Raw genomic sequence first — 16,651 nt, 5'->3', positions numbered from 1 at the left:
TTGCTTCTCCAAGTGGGACTCCCTGACCAGCAGCATCAGCACCATCTGGGCACTTGTTAAAAAATGCGCATGCTCATGTCCCACCCTAGACCTGAAAAATCAGAATCCCTGCGGGTAGGTGCGGAGGTGAGCACTTTGTCAAGCGCTCCGGTGACTCTGACGCGAACTGCTGCTGTCCTAATCGCTAGGAGCCGCAGTCCTGGAGTCAGACAGACCTGGCTTTGAATCACAGCTCTGCCGCTTAGCAGCTATGTCTGAATCTTAGTTTTGGCCCCAATAAAATGGGGATAATAATACTTCCTTATAGTGTGATTGAATGAATTAAGATTATGTGTTAACATGCTTGGCTCATAATGCTTGATAAATGGTAGCTCTTCTATTTCTCTGGAAATCAGACTAGACAGAGGGACCTCAAGGAGGCCACTGTGAAGATGTTCACAGGTCGGGATGTCAGGCAAGCCCATTCGGGTATATAGGTTCTGACTCAGACCTAAAGCCACCTCCAGCCTCCTATGTCCTGTGACTGAAACTGTTGGCAGATCCGGTTTATTCCCCAGCTGCTCTGAAGGGAACCCTCCCACCTCCGAGGGCATTGTCCTAACTTCCTCTCTGCAGGGATCTCAAGGGCTGGCCGGTGGGACCTGCTGCGTCTGTAGGCAGAGGCTCTGTCCCTGAGTTACAGTCTCCACCATTCCCTCCTCATCAGAAGAGAGGTGAGGATCACCCCTGACTTGTCAACTTCACAGGGCAATGGGCAGAATTAACAGTTTTAACACAGATGAAGAGCTTTGTGTGGATTAATCTTCACAACAACCACCTGAGGATAGGTAGTCTGTCAACTCAACCTGTTTTACAGATAAGAAAGCAGAGAGGTTAAGAAACCTGCCCCAAATCACTAATAAGATAGAGAGTCATGATTCAGAATCAGGCACCCTGGCTCCAGAGTCCCACCCTTCAGCACTGTGCCCATCTAGGGACACCATCTGTTAGGACAGGTCATTGTAGCCTGGTCCCAGGGCCTCTGAAGCCTTATGACACAGCCCCTTTGACAATCTGATGGAAGCTATGGCCCCTTGTCCACAAGAAGCATCCCAACTTCTGACTATGATCTCAGGGTTCCATGAGCCTCTCATTCCATCCGGGGATCCCCAGTCGAGACCTGTGTAAGAGTCTTAGAAGGAAGTAAGAAGGACTTAGAAGTTCAGGGGTGTCAGACATTATGCCCTCAGTGAACTCCAGGGAGCAGGACTGGGGCCAGAGCAGCAGAGATGGAGGCTGTCAGGTGAGGCTGCTGGGGAAGAGGTCCCATGTCTTTCGTCCAGAGTGAGCTGTGTGGGAGGCGCCCTGGGACACATGGCTGTTTTCAGAAAAAGAGCAGGGCTGAGGTGCCTCAGTCTCCCTGGGGCTCTGGGACTCAGTCTGGAAGAATCTTCAGGGTGGCACAGGCCTGGTGCCAGCTGGTCTAGAGCACCCCAAGTACTGCCCTGCCAAGAGGCAGAGGGCAGCCTCGGTGACCACAGGTCCCCTCCCAACTCTGGGCGTATGTTTAGTCAGGGACAGGCGGTGTGGTCATCTCAGAATGTTACACTTTACTCTGTTCCTTGCCTGGGAAGGTGGGCCCTGGAGCAGATACATGCAAGGCGTCGGACATGTAAGGTCCACACAGGGACACTCCTGCCTCTGTCACATCTCTGTAAACCTTGCCTTTGACTTGGTGAGCTTGTGCATCAAGTTCCTGTAAAGACTGTAGCCTTGGCCACTGAAGATCAGTGACCTCTACACCAAAGCCCACAGAGGCACTGAGGGCAGACTGGGTGGCCGCTGTCACTCACACTGGACAGGTTACTCCAGCCTCCTGGAGCCTCATCCCACTTACCGAGCATGTGGCCTGGGGCTCCTCAGACCTGCAAACCATTTAAATTGACAGCACCCCCTCAATCCTCTAGGGCTTCCCTGGTGGCTCAGATGGTAAAGAATCTGCCCGCAACATAGCAGACCTGGGTTCAAGCACCCCTTCAATCCTCTAGGGCTTCCCTGGTGGCTCAGATGGTAAAGAATCTGCCTGCAACATAGGAGACCTGGGTTCGATCCCTGGGTTGGGAAGATCCCCTGGAGAAGGGAATGGCAACCCACTCCAGTATTCTTGCCTGGAGAATCCCATGGACAGAGGAGCCTGGTGGACTAGTCCACGGGGTCCCAAAGAGTTAGGACTGAGTGACTAACACACACACACACAATCCTCTAAAAGAGCTGGATGGACAGGAGATAAGACAGGCTTTGGGGCCTTACAGCCCTGGTCTGTATTCCAATTCAGCCTCTTGCCCACTTAACCCCTCTGAGTGCCAGTTTCCCCCTCTGTGAAATGGGATGCGAGCCCTACTTGGCAGGGTTCTTGTATGGGCACAGCCTGGCCACCGCAGGTGCTCATTCATCAGCCCCCCCTTTACTGTGATGCAGACCACGCCCTTGCCAGGCTACAGCAGCTGGGCCTGCTCCTGAGACTCGTGGTCTCTGACACCTACCACCCAGCAGAAAAACAGCTCACCCAATGAGTGCTCTTCCAAGGTTAGAGGCACCAAAACCCACTTGGGGATAACAAAGCAGAGTGTTGCTCCATGGGCCAGAAATGCCTTTCCAGCTGCCTCCACTGAAAGGTAGACTGGTGAAGCAGGTAGGTGAGGAGAACAGGAAAGGAAAACATCTGTACTTTCCAGACAGACCCAGTGGACACAGCTGGAATCTTTCTAGAACTCTGCACTTAACAGATTTAAGTGATACCCTCTCACTCCCATTCACAAACCCACCTGCATCCTAGAGCAGACCCCAGACTCCCAGCCCACCCTCATCTCTTTTCTCTTCCTTCCTCCCTTCCCTTCCTTTCTTCTTCTCTTTCCCTTTTTAAAAGATATCACTGGATGAGCAGCACCATAAAGCCATATTCCTGGGAAGCTCCTCCAAACAGACTCTGTTGGCACCAACTATGGGCAGCCCTTGGCACATGGGAGGGGCCAGGAAGTGGGATGCAGGGCCACGCCCAGCATCCAGTGAGGAAAAGAAATGAGGACTGCTGGTTTAGCGTCAGGTAAACAGGAAAGGTCTGAAGACATAACCTTCTGCTGCTGCTGCTAAGTCACGTCAGTCGTGTCCGACTCTGTGCAACCCCATAGACAGCATCCCACCAGGTTCCCCGTCCCTGCGATTCTCCAGGCAAGAACACTGGGGTAGGGTGCCATTTCTTTCTCCAACGCATAAGTGAAAAGTGAAAGAAGTCGCTCAGTCGTGTCCAACTCTTAGCAACCCCATGGACTGCAGCCCACCAGGCTCCCCTGTCTCTGAGATTTTCCAGGCAAGAGTACTGGAGTCGGGTGCCAAGTGCCTTCTCCAGACACAACCTTCTAGGAGGAGGTAATTAGCACTGATTACACACCAGAGTCAACCCTAAATGTTCTGTATGCATTACCAGTTACCATTGGGCGTACACAACCACCAGACGCGAGGCTGGGACTACAATCGCCCCCAAGGTCAGTTGAGAGCACGGAGTCAGATGAACCTGCCAGCGGTCACACAGCTAGGAAGTGGTGAGGGCTCAGACCCAGACAGTCCTGGCTCCAGAGCACAGACCCGCAGAACCACTTTGGACAAAACCGGGTTTTTAAGGGCGTCTGGGTACCTGGCCACATGTCCATGATGAAGGCAGGATAAGTGCTGGAGTGTCCATTTTTTCCAGCTGAGGTTTAGAAACAAAGTGAAGTGTCTTGGCCAGAAGTTCGAGTCAGGGGCAGAGCTTGGTCTGGGGTCGTGGATTTCCGGTTTTCTCTTTGGTGCACCCTGCCCACCCCAGGTCATGCATGACCCAGGCAGGGGCCTGAGCATCAAAGACTGGGCATCAGAATTAGAGGTGCTGGTGCAGATAAGTGCTGAGCCTGGGGGCCAGACAAGGGGGGAATGAGCACTGGGTACAGGGTGCCCGCCACAGGGAACGCATTGGGCATCACCACAGACTGTCCAGGAACCACTAAAAAATGTGCAGAAAACACATGCACCGAGGACCTGCCACACGCCAGGCACTTTGACTTACGACTTGGGGGCATATTTAACCCTTCCAACAGCCCTGAGGGGCTTCTCACTTTAGATATGGGAAAGTATCTGCAAGACCGGGCCAAAGCGACCCAGCTAGCAGGTGGCAGAAGCAGGATTCCAGCATCTGCTTGGCACCAGAAGCCTACGAGTCACCCCTCCATCCCGAGCTCAGACCCTGGGTACCCTTTAACTTGAAGTTGAAGGCAGGAACTGCTCTCAGTGGAGTGCGAAGTGTCAGCTGGCTGGAGTCTCATGGGGCAGAGGGCACAGCCGTCTTCATTGCTCTCCTTTGAGGTCAAGTCCACAGCAGCCTGAAGTTGAGTTTGTCCTCCGAGGCTGATGCTGCCTTTGTTCTTCCTGTGTGGCCAGATCCTGGGTGGGAGCGGAGGGTGTGAGTTGTGCCCTTTGAGTTGCCCTGCTTGTGTGGGCTGGGGAGTGGGCATGACCAGGTGTGCGTGGAGGTTCACTGGCACAGCAGGTAGTCTCAACTCCTGGACTTGTCACCCCCCTTTACAGATGAGGAAACTGACTCAGGGTGGCTTCGTGACTCAAACAGCCAGTGCCTGGGGGAGCAGGGCGCAAGCTTCCCAACCCCCAGCTGCTCTGTGTCCTACCACCCTGGGTCCAAAGATGGGTCCAGCAGCAGCCATGCTGGGGTGACCTCAGCAGCTGGGGCTGCTGTGGGGGAGGTGGGGGCGTGGGACCAGGAGGGCAGGGGCTGGTGATTGAAATGGACTGGACAGAGCAGACCTGGAAGCAGCCCAAGAGCCCATGCCTGGCATGGCGTGGTCAGAGTGGTGAGCCTGATGTGGCCTCGGGCCTGGATCCACAGGTGATCAGTCCAGCAGGGGTTCTGGTCAGCTGTACTAGTCAGATCAACTAGGCCAGGGTTCTGGGCAACAGAGCTACTCGGAACAACACTTCAGTAATCTAAGACAAAGAAACAGGGGCAACAGAACCAAGGAGAAAGTGGAGGTTCAACATGGAAGCATGAGGGCAGGCTGGGTGAGGACCTCTGAGTTTAGGAAGAACTGGGTTTCTTGTCTTGGGCACTTAGTAGCTGAGTGATCTTGGGTAAGTTACTTAACCTCTCTGAGCCTCACTGTCTTCATCTACAGATGGGGGAAAAATGTAGGTAAAGCTTTGGCACAGGGAGCAATGAGCCAGAAGTCTGGGCAGCTGATAGAAAGGCTGACCAAGACCCTGGGTCTCCTTTGAGTTTCAAGGAGAGGTCTGTGACCAGATGGCTAGTCCCTGTCTCCACCGGCTAGTGGGCTGAAATTACTAGTGGATCCTGCTGAGGTCAAAGCTGGATTGGAAACTGGGCTGACCCCAGCTGACAGGTGGAGGGCAGCAGTTGACTTGAGCCCCAGGCATGACTGGCACTGACCAAGTTGCCACCAAGGAAGTGATGCTGGTAAAGTAGAAACTACATACTTTCACTCAGAACGCAACATGGGATTAAGATGAGCATGGGCTTACTGGGCACATGAAAAGATGCTCAACATCACTAATAGAGAAATGAAAATGAAAACTACAATGCCTCACACCAGTCAGGATGGCCATTGTTACAAAGTCTACAAAGAATAAGCGCTGGAGAGGGTGTGGAGAAAGGAGAACGCGCCTACACTGCTGGTAGGAATGTAAGCTGCTGCCGCCACTGTGGAAAACAGTATAGAAGTTCCTCAGAAAACTAAAAATAGAATCACCATATGATCCAGCATCCCACTCCTGGGCATACATCCAGGCAAAACTATAAGCCGAAAAGAAACACACACCCTTATGCTCACAGCAGCACGATTCACAAGAGCCAAGATACGGAAACAACCTAAGCATCCATGTAAAGAGAATGTGGCATACATGTATGATGGAAAACTACTCGGCCATAAAAAGAATGAAATAATGCCATTTGTAGCAACATGAATGCAACTCGAGATAATCACACAAAGTGAGGTAAGTCAGAAAGAGAAAGAGATAGTTATCTGGGGATTAGTTATATGTGGATTAGTTATATGTGGATTAGTTATATGTGGAATCTAAAACGTGGCACAAATGAGCCCATCTACGAAACAGAAACACAGACAGAGAACAGATCTGTGGTTGCCAAGGGGGAAGCAGTTGGGGAAGAACGGAGTGGGAAGTTGGGACTAGCAGACCTAAGCTTTTATAAGAATGGGTAAACAACAAAGTCCAACTGTGCAGTACTGCTGCTGCTGCTGCTAAGTTGCTTCAGTTGTGTCCGACTCTGTGCGACCCCAGAGATGGCAGCCCACCAGGCTTCCCCGTCCCTGGGATTCTCCAGGCAAGAACACTGGCGTGGGTTGCCATTTCCTTCTCCAATGCATGAAAGTGAAAAGGGAAAGTGAAGTTGCTCAGTCGTGTCCGACTCTAGCGACCCCATGGACTGCAGCCCACCAGGCTCCTCCGTCCATGGGATTTTCCAGGCAAGAGTACTGGAGTGGGGTGCCATTGCCTTCTCCGACTGTGCAGTACAGAGAACTATATTCAATACCCTATGATGGTCGAGGGTATCAGGCTTCAAACCAAGTCCATGGGCCACAGCTATCGAGCCTGTGCTCTGGAGCCCGGGAACCACAACTACTGAGCCTACGTGCCCCAACCACTGAAGCCCCCGCCCTAGAGCCCATGTTCCACAACAGAAGCCACTGCAGTGAGAAGCTGGGCACTACAGCTAGAGAGCAGCCCCCGCTCACCGCAACTAGAGAAACCCTGCACAGCCACAGAGACCCAGCATGGCCAAAAATAAATAAATAAATAATTTTAAAAATATTCTGTGATAAACCATAATGAAAAAGAATATTATAAATACATGTACGTACACCCGAATCACTTTGCTGTACAGCAGCAGTTAACACAACATTGTAAAACAACTGTGATAGTTTTTTTTTAAAAAGATGAACATCTTTTATTTAAATTTAACCTCCAGTGGAATAAAATCTTCTTTCAACTGACTTTTGGCCTTCCCTCTTTTAGTTGGTGTTCTCTGTTAAAGCATTCCAGTCTCAGAAGCTGAGGTCCTGCAGTGACCCCTCCATCCCACCTCATGTCACGTCTAAGCTAATTAGAAGGTCCCAAATCTCCTTGGCAGTACTGGGCTGAAGACAGCAGAATGAGGGTCTTTGTTAATAAAATCCACCCCTGATTCAAGCCTTCTCATGTCCTCATGGGTGCAGGAATTGGTCACCCACTAGTTAAACAGTCAGTCGTTTGGCTGCCTCTGGCTTTCTTTTTTGAATGAGAGGAGGAAAATGACAATGTCTGGAAATACACAAAGGCATGCACTAACCGCCACTTGGGATTGAATGAGAGAACTATTAAACAAAGGCAACGTCTCGGGGATCCCTCTCCACCTCTTTCATGGAAAAGTCCTTCTCTTTAGCAAGTTTTGTTCACACCCAGAACCTGTGAGCTAGTTCCACAAGCCTGCTGGGGTCACACGAGACTTGAGACCCAGAGCAGCCAAGCCCCACGAGCGGCTGTTACAGTAACCCGGGGACAAGGGTGCCTGAACTCCACAGTCTGCCCCTCTACTTGGAGACGTGTTTTTATTTTCCTTCCTCCCTCCCTGAGAAGAAACGATCCTTTGCAAAATGCCCACTAAAGTGAGCAATAAAGAAGAGTGGGCAAAAGCCTGAATACTCTTCCCACCAGCCGAGCAGCTGGCCCTTCCTCTAGCGGCGGAGCGGGCGCTGCCGCTGGCACTGATAGAGTCCGTCATCTCAGTTCCCACAGCGCTGCACCAACACGGCTCGCCACCCTCCTCCCTCTCCCACTTCACGCTAATCTCAAATCATCTCACTACCCGAGGAAAGCTACCCCTCTTCAACAGAGCATGAGAGACCCCCACTCCTCCTCTGTTAGCTCCAGGTGGTCCCCACCCCCGAGCTCAGAGACTGCTGTTTTACCTTCACACAGACATGCTGCCCATTTATAAGATACCTGAGGTTGAGATGAGCCACCTGCCAGACAGATGCCCCAAATGATCAACAGCACTGAAGGCAGTGAGAAAAACCAAGGGGGAGATTTCAGCTTCCTGCAAGGCGAGGGGAGATGGGGTAATTTATTTTTTTAATTAAAAAAAAAAAATTTTTTTTTTCAAGTGTCAGGTTTCAGAAAACCTTTCAAGGGTGTCCTTTTCAATCTCTGGTGAAAGAAAAGGAGTGTGCACTAGCCTGAGTTGGTGGGGAACATAATCTGCTGCCATTGGGTGGATTACTGGCTGCTTCCCGGTTTAATCAGCTGTCTGCAGGACATCTCAGATCTGGCACTCTTCAGAGCAGGGGCTCCTTGCTTTATGTCTCTCAGGGTTGCCACTTCTTGGGGGTAAGCTCTGTGTTTCCAGGATGATTCTTGAGAAAGAACTCCTGCTTGATCTAGTCCCTTTCTCCGATTCCCACGTCAGCCTGCTCCCCCAAGGAACAGCCTTGTGGGAGCCTTCAAGGAACCTGAAAAAATACAAATTATTACTCATGTCAGGGGAGCATGTTGGGGCCTCAGAACACGAGCATTGCCTTTGGAAACAACAACTTCAAAACACACAAGTACTCAGAACAAGCCAAGACAAAGGCACATCTAGTTCTGTTGACAAAGCTTCAGAGCTCTACGGATGCTCACAATAAACCGCTTATGCGAGTGAAGGGGCCGGTGGCTCCCCCGGACACCTGCCCCTCCATCCACGCTCCGTTCTCCGCCTGATTCTCGGCTGTAGAGGGATGGCAGGGAGGGACACACGTCCTGTGGGCTACAGCAGGCTGGACGTGCCCCTCTCCTCAGGCCTGGAATAGACCACCTTACTACTTCTGGGATATAATGCACATAACCCCTTAGGGTTCCTACATCCACTCTTCAAATATTCTTAAATTACTCAATTTGAGTATGCTGTTTCCTGCCAAGACCCTAAAACAGCCATCAATAAGGCTTTCATTAAATACCCAGGTATTTATTAGGCCCTTGAACCAATGGCCTTGACATTCTGTAAACACGGACGTAAATCCTGTCCTGACCCAGGCCACAGACCACTTGAAGGATCCCTGTTTGAAATCCAGGCCTGACATGCTTGGTCCCGTGTACACAGGGAGGCCCTCTGGAGCCCACGTCCAGGGAATGAAGGGCTCCTGGAAGGCCTGCCTTCCCAGGGTTGCGGTCTGGTTAGTGGAAAGTGGGGTTTGCACAGGCTCGGGTCCTGGGCCTGAGGACTGGCCATCCCATGGGGACTTCCCCTGGGTAGGAGAGCTAAGGAGTCTCACATCTTGCCATCAGCTGGAAGGAGCAAGGCTGGGAGAAGGCAAAGTGACTGGAGACAGTCTTGGCACTCGCCCTCTAACAACTCAGAGCCAAATACTGGCAACACAGTTCCCAAGAGGGAATAATGACAGGCAGAATGCACCCACTGGCAAGGAGTTTTCTGACTGTGTAACTGGTAACTGTGTCTTATTCAGGTGTCTTTGGTCCTGAAACGTCTCAGGATGTCTGTTGAAGTCTCTGGAATGTCTGCCTGGCCTGGGAATGGCACCGGTCCCAGATCCCTGGGAGCAACCAGGCCCGGGTGTGTGCTGGGCTCTGCAGAGACCAACTCCAGCCCTTCCTGCTCGCCATGTGGGCCCTTCTGGCATTTCCTGCCCATCTTGCTGAAGCTCCCAGGCGCCATGCAGCACTGAAGTCCGGTCATCGCCCTTCCTAGATGAGGTGCACAAGCAGGGCAGAGCAGGCGGAGCCAAGCACCAGGCCCAGGCCCATGTAGAAGGTCATCACCACCCCGGTGGCCTCGGCCAGCTCCCGGGGCACGATCTTGGGCCCGTAGATGAGAGCCAGAGTGCTGAGGTAGCCGTTGCTGAGCCCCAGCAGTGAAGTGAAAAGCACCGGGTACACGTCAGACTGGAAGAGCACCGTGTGCAGGTGGCCACGCGGCTGGTAGTTGCAGAACACAAAGAGGGGGACAAAGCAGGTCCGGAGGAGCGCGAGCCCAGGCAGTGCCTTGCTTCTGGGCCCGGGCACCTGGATCCAGGCCGTGACCTGCCGGCCACACAGGTCGGCAAAGTTGTACAGGAGGAAGGTGGTGAGGGGGACGAAGAACTTGGTGCTCCATGGCGAGCCCGAGCCCTTGCTGAGGGATTCAATGTTAGTGCAGATGGCGGGGAAGATGAGGCTGGTGATAAAGAAGAGATAGATGATGCAGAAGCCCAGGCCAGTGGTCTTCTTCAGGATGGGACCAAGGGGTGGCGTCTGGGGGTCGCTGGATCCTGGGGCCACCGAAGTGGGACTGGGGGAGTCCTGGGGCAGCTGCTCTTCACCAGAAAACACGGTTGGCCAGACAGGTTTCATGTAGTACCTGCAGGGAAGAAGCTGGTGGTCAGAGGGCCTATAAAGAAGGGTCACTTGGGATTTCCAGGGACAAGGTGGCCCAGCACATAGAGCCCAAGCCCCAGGATGCCCTCAGATGACACATGTGCTGCGGGGTGGCTGGAGGGAGGCCTGCAGAGTCCCCAGGCTTCCTGCCCTGGTGCTGCCTGAAAGGCTGGGCTCATCCATTGTTCTGTGGTGCTGGTCATGTCATGAGCGGGGACGAAGGAAGCCAGTACCGACCCTGCACGGTGAGCCTGGGCTCTAGTCTTCACTCATTCATTTTTGCTTGGTTATAGGGTGGGGAGAGGTGGAGCTGAAGCAGTATTTATTTTTCAAATATAAAATAGCTTAAAATCTTAAACTATAGAAGTCACAAATGCTTGATGAAACGAACCCAAATAATACAGAGTGAAGTTTCTTAAGCAAAAGTGGGACCAAAGTTTTATGTATTGTAAAACTTTCTGCAATAGTATAAATGACATAATATAAATATATAATTGCCTAAATAGATGCATAACTATTACACATAAATGCATGCACACTATTGCTAAAGGACAGTATCTTGTGGCCATCCTTTCACAAGGGACACGTGGTTCTGCCTCTATGCTGTGTTGCCACTGAGTGTTCACTGCGTGTATATACAATTCAACTACTCCCCTAATGCTGGACATTTAGGTTAGCTCTAGTTTTCTCTACTATAAATAATAGTACAATGAATATCCCTATACATAAATCTTTGTATAGAATTTCAGTAGAGCAGATTTCTAGAAGAATTGCTGGATCACAAGCAATTTTTAAAATTGCTTTAAAATCTTTAAAAATTTGATAGATATTGATAACCTGCTCTCTGGATAGGTAGAACCAATTTATCTCTGCTTTGTGCCACCTACCCATCCAAACTAGCATAACCTAACCCTTCAATCTCCATGAGAGCACCCGTTTCTTTAGCAAAAACTGACCACGGTTTATAATCATTGTGTTGGTTTACTGGTTTATCATCTGTCTCCTTGAAGTGAAGACAGTTCCCTGGGGCAAGGACATGTATGGCTGTTCCCAGCTAAATCTCTAGGCAGAGAATAACCCTTCAAAACAAAACTGTTGAAAGAACTGATAAGCCTATAAAAGTATATTCCCCCCCCCATTCTCAACACTGAACATGAACATTTTTTTCAATTGCTTCTACTCTGACCAGAGGAGACCAGGCTAAGTTCTCTTTGCGTTGCTGTCACTTTGCATTGCTGCATTGCCTGAGTCACTCAGCCTCTCTGGGCCTTGGGTGCCTAAAAACCAGGAGATATAGGCTGACTGTATTAACAAGTGCTGTGCTGTGCTTAGTTGCTCATTTGTGTCCAACTCTTTGTGACCCCATGGACTGTAGGCGGCCAGGCTCTTCTGTCCATGGGGATTTTTCAGGCAAGAATACTGGAGGGGGTTGCCATGCCCTCCTCCAGGGGATCTTCCCAACCCAGGTCTCCTGAATTGCAGGTTGATACTCTACCGTCTGAGTCACCAGGGAAGCCCCAATATATATTAACATATCTCAAACAGAAGACTTGGGTGAGGCTGGGGAGAACAGAAGGTTGGTGATAGTTGGGTTCTGGTTTCAGCCCTACTTCTGCCTCCCTGTGTGACCTTAGGCCAAGTCTGTGACTGAGGCCTCTTGGGGCCTCAGTTTCCTCCTCTATAAAATGGAGGGTTCTGTAGCTATAAGCTTCTGAGATCCCTGCCAGCCCTCCTATCCTAAGGGCTACATATTGTCCACAAGCAAGTCAGTGGGCGGGTTCCTCTCCAGAATCACTTTTCCTCTTGAGCTGTGCATTTTGGCCTTGAACCCTGTCTTGTTTCCCAATCACTATTTAGGGAAAGGGCTAGTCTTACTTCCCCTTCTACTCAGTGTCAAGTCCTTGCCTTGGTTGACTCTGAGGAAGCTCCCCACCAAGTTCCTCTGGTTGAAGCTCTTCCCCATAAGTTCTTCCAGATCTAACTGCCCCCGAGGCGGTCAGCAGACTCCAACACTGTGTGAGGCTCAGTTCCTCCTGAGTGTGATGGGGCAGTGTGGCCCAGCCCCGCTGGGTGCAGCAACCTGTAGCAACCTAGGGCTCCTTTCAAGTAAAATTTAGTCTGAGCAGCCCTGGGGCACTGCTCTAAAGCTCCATCCTCAGATGAGTTTCTGTAACCCGAAAGTCTTGACCAAAGTGTTAATCAGCAAAGAAATAGAAGCTTCACGGCTGGCAGAGTCCTGGGTATGCTGTCTCATGTGCTCAGCTGGAAGGCATTTTGGCTTGCTTAAGTGACTCTGAAAACTAGGGTGACCACCTGTCCTGTTTTGCCCGAGACTGTCCTGGTTTTAGCACTGAAAGTCCCTGGTCCTTGGGACCCCTTCAGTCCCAGGCAAACGAAGAAGGTTGGCCACCCCAGTGGAAACAGAACATGCGAGGTTCCCTGAAACAGGACACAGGAAACAGCAGAAGGAGAGGGGGAGCCTCCTGCCTTCTGTTCACTGACTCAAATAACTTAATCAGAACCAACAAGGTGCCAGGCAGTATTAATATATGGGGTACTGGGGGACAGTAAGCCAGCCGGACCCCAGGAATCACAGGGACATTATCATGGAATACAACTGGGTAATTTTTTATGACAACCCTGAAGGGTCAGAGAGGGGAGGGGCAGACTCATGGATGTGAAGTCACCTATGGTACATGGTGTCATCACTCCATCCCCTTTTATCCTGAGGCCACTGGGCCAGCTGAAGTTGTAACAATCCTCTAACTGGAGGGAGCAACCTGCCCCTGGCAGAGTCAGGGTTCTGATGAAGGCAGGTGAGTCTCACAGGGACAGGAAGAATGAGTGGGGAGGAAGGACCTTGCAGTCATAAGCCAGGGATGCAACATGAAGCAGTGGAAAGAATGCAGCCCAGAAACAGCTCTGGGTTCCAATCCCTGCCTACAGCTCACAAGGTGAGCAAGCTGGGGATGTTGGTTAATTCTCTAAAGCCTCAGGTCCTCATTGGTAACATGGGAAAATATGATAACAACTGCGCTAGGCGGTCATATAGCCTGAGTGAAAAAAATGAGCTGCTTAGCTCAGTGCCCCGATACCAAATAGGTTCCTGTGGACCCGGCAGAGCCAGGACCTGTGCGCTCCCCAGCTCCGCTGGCTCGTGTGCCATGGGACCACAGGCCAATCGCCTGGCCTTCTCTGTCTCCATCTCATCACCTGTGAAATGGGGAAAATAACTCCTGCCATTCCTATATCAAATATGACAATGGATGTGAAAATGCACTGAAAAGAATAAAAAGCAAGAAAAAGCCATGGGTTGTTTTTTTAAAGAGATGTATGAAGCAAGAAAGAAAAAGGAGGAAGGAGAGAGAGAAAGCAAGAGAGACTAAGGCAAGAAAAGTGGTCCTGCAGAGCAGAGAGGGGCCTCAAGAGATAGGGACTAAAATCACAGTTTTGGAGTTGGGCTCAAATCCTGATTCTGCTGCCAAAGGGCTGCAGGACTCAGGCAAGTAATTTAACTTCTTTGAGCCTGGTTTTCTCATGTGAGAGTGGGACTAACTGTGGTAAGTCACAGCCCTACCTCAAGGAGGAGTAGATGCATGAGCTTTAAATGAGAGGCCCCAGCAGGCTGGGCTGAGTGCAGAGAGGAACAACAGAAGGGCTGAGCCCAAGGAGCCACTGTTGGTCATCGGCCTTCCTCAGGCCCCACTTTCGCTGCCTGCCCTCTAACAGAAAACATGCAGACTCCAGCTGCCCGGGGTTGTGATGCAAAGCAGCTTCTTACATCCAAGGGTCCAGCCAATGTACTGAGCAACTACTGTGACCCTGGCTCGGCCTGAGGCATGGGATACAGCAACGAACAAAACCCACATGACTTCTGCCCTCAGAGGGATCACACGTCAATGGGGAGATGTGCAGTAAACCAGGAAACAAACAGGAGCTCTACCTAGAGGAGAGAAGAGTGCAGGTAGACAGGATAAAGGTCGAAGGACTGCCACACAGGATCATATGCTATCACTTATTATGTGGAGTCTAAGAAAAGGCTACCAATGGACTTACCTACACAACTGAAATAGAGTTACATATGTAGAAAATAGCAGTTACTGAGGGGCAAGGTGAGGGGAGGGAGAAATTGTGAGACTGACAAGTACACACTACCATATGTAAATAGATAACTAATAAAGACCTACTGTACAGCACAGGGAACTCTACTCAATACTCTGTAATGGCTTATAAGGAGACGAATCTAGAAGAAGCCGACTCACTGCCAGAGAGCGTGTGTGGGCCTCACCTGGCGTAGTCCAGCCGTGGCAGCAGCAGGTAGAGCCCGATGCAGAGCGCCAGGAAGATGTCCGCCGTCAGGAAGAAGGCCAGGGTGCTGTCTGTCACGTCACTGGCCACCGCGAGGTCCACCAGCGAGGCCACGGCGCTGAGGGTGCCCCCCATGGCTCCTCCTGCGGAGAGCGCGGGACATCACGGGGAAGGTCAGGGCAGGCGCATCCTCCCTGCCTCTCAGGCCTGCCCGCTCTCTGCTCCGGCTTAACGTTCTCCCTGGTGAGAGAGATGCTTCAGTTCTCACAGGACCCTGAGGCCTTGGCAGACAAGGAGGGCCAAGCGGCCATGAGCTTTCTGACTCTACGGAGGTGTCCCTAGCCCAGCTGCTCTCCAATGGGCGTGAATAGGCTGCTGCCTGAGGAGGCAAATGGCCTCCAAGGTCTCACCTGCTTCCTGGTTTCAGCTCTGACTCTCGACCCTCCTTCTCTCTTTACTGTCCTTCTGATGGGGTCAGAAACTTTAGATTCAGAGGTGGGACGTGTCAGAGAGCTCTGCTCCTGCCCTGGGCCCAACCACCCATGAATCACCCTGGGGGAAAAGCTCTGGCCTGTCCGAGCACAGGTTCCCCACTGCCCCGAGTGAGGCTGGCCAACTGGGAGGCCTTAAGGGTTGGAAAACCAGCCAGGAGCCCACAGAGCTCACCCTGTGCCCTACAGTAGCTGTGTACCATACACGTATGAACACGCATGCACACTCACCCACATATACACTGTCACATACACACATACCCTATCACAAGCTATCTCACACACACACACACTCACACCCTATTACACCACTCACAGTCATACGCTCCCACACAGTCACACACGATGCTTCACACACTCGTATGTGTGCAACTGCCCCACCACCTGGAATGTGCTGTGCTGGCCAGGGGCTGACAGGTGGCCCAGGTGACCACGTGGCACCGCCCCTTTCTGTGCTATGTCACATCCTAGCCCAGGGGACCCACGGGTCCAGGAGTCAAACAGGTGTCCATCTGACACTTGACTCCATCACTTACTCGCTGTGACTTGGGGGACATGGCTTCTTGGGACCAGAGTCTGCTCATCTGTAAAGTGAGAACAATGACACCTGCCTTGCAGAGCTGCTTTAAGGGCTGGAAGAGATGATGTTTAGAAAGTGCCCAGCACAAAGCAGGCTTTCCACAAATGCCAGTCCCCTTCTTTGCCACAATCACACAGTCACTTCTGGGAGGCGGGGCAGGCATCTTGTTTCTCTGTTGAGCCGTCACAGCCGTGGGTGGCCATGAGTCAGAGCTTATGCGTGGTCATGTGTGAGCAGATCATTACTCCTCTCAGTCTGTTTATTTGCCAGGAAGGTGGGGCTCATACTTATCCTATCCCTCCCTTGAGACTATAGTGGGATGGAATCAATGAATGGGAAAAAAACATTGAACAAATGGACATGTCCAATAGGGTTAACACAGTAAGGGCCTGTGAATACAGGATTGCCTGGCTGCGTGGACGGATTTTCTGGCCTTAGAGGAACACGACACTGATTCTCAAGGAGGCAAGCAGGCCATTGACTGCAAACAGCCAACTGGTCTGAGTGGGCTCCAGCTGCGTTGTTATCACTTGGCAGGTCTGACCAGATACCACCTTTCTGCCCATTGCTGCCTGAGCAGTGGTGGAAGAGTGATGGTCAGGCCCTCATCCACCATGATGACCACCCACTGCCTCACCCACACCACAGCCCAGCACTCTGTGGCTCTGCAGGGAAGACCCCATGACCCTTTTCTCCTCAACCTTCTCTATGATCTCTGCTAGCCTGGGTGGGGCCAGAGGTTGGAACTTGAGGGAAGGGCAAAGAAATGAAAGTTAGCATAGTGATTAAGAGCACAGACTCTAAGAACATCTCAGTCCAGTCTTGG

General features: G+C 51.5%; 1 protein-coding gene and 1 long non-coding RNA gene across 2 annotated transcripts in view; both read right to left on the bottom strand.

The window, feature by feature from the left end:
• Positions 1–3,443: 3,443 nt before the first annotated feature.
• LOC129641831 (uncharacterized) lies at positions 3,444–6,599 on the bottom strand. Its single transcript, XR_008709472.1, has 3 exons — positions 4,831–6,599; positions 4,264–4,452; positions 3,444–3,923 (listed from the first exon to the last, which is right to left on the bottom strand). It is a non-coding gene; the product is annotated as an uncharacterized LOC129641831 (long non-coding RNA).
• Positions 6,600–8,567: 1,968 nt separating this feature from the next.
• SLC29A3 (solute carrier family 29 member 3) overlaps positions 8,568–16,651 on the bottom strand; it is a 45,284-nt gene continuing 37,200 nt past the window's right edge. Inside the window, exons 5-6 of the mRNA XM_055535138.1 lie at positions 14,735–14,897; positions 8,568–10,429 (exon numbers count right to left, since the gene is read on the bottom strand). Of these exons, the coding sequence (XP_055391113.1) occupies positions 9,778–10,429; positions 14,735–14,897 (815 nt within the window). The 3' untranslated portion in view covers positions 8,568–9,777. The remainder of the gene's footprint in view (positions 10,430–14,734; positions 14,898–16,651) is intronic.

This window comes from Bubalus kerabau, chromosome 1, assembly GCF_029407905.1.
Source record: "Bubalus kerabau isolate K-KA32 ecotype Philippines breed swamp buffalo chromosome 1, PCC_UOA_SB_1v2, whole genome shotgun sequence".
Taxonomy (NCBI): Eukaryota; Metazoa; Chordata; class Mammalia; order Artiodactyla; family Bovidae; genus Bubalus; species Bubalus kerabau.
Note: the sequence above shows the minus strand (reverse complement) of the source record. Positions and strands in the feature narration are given on the sequence as shown.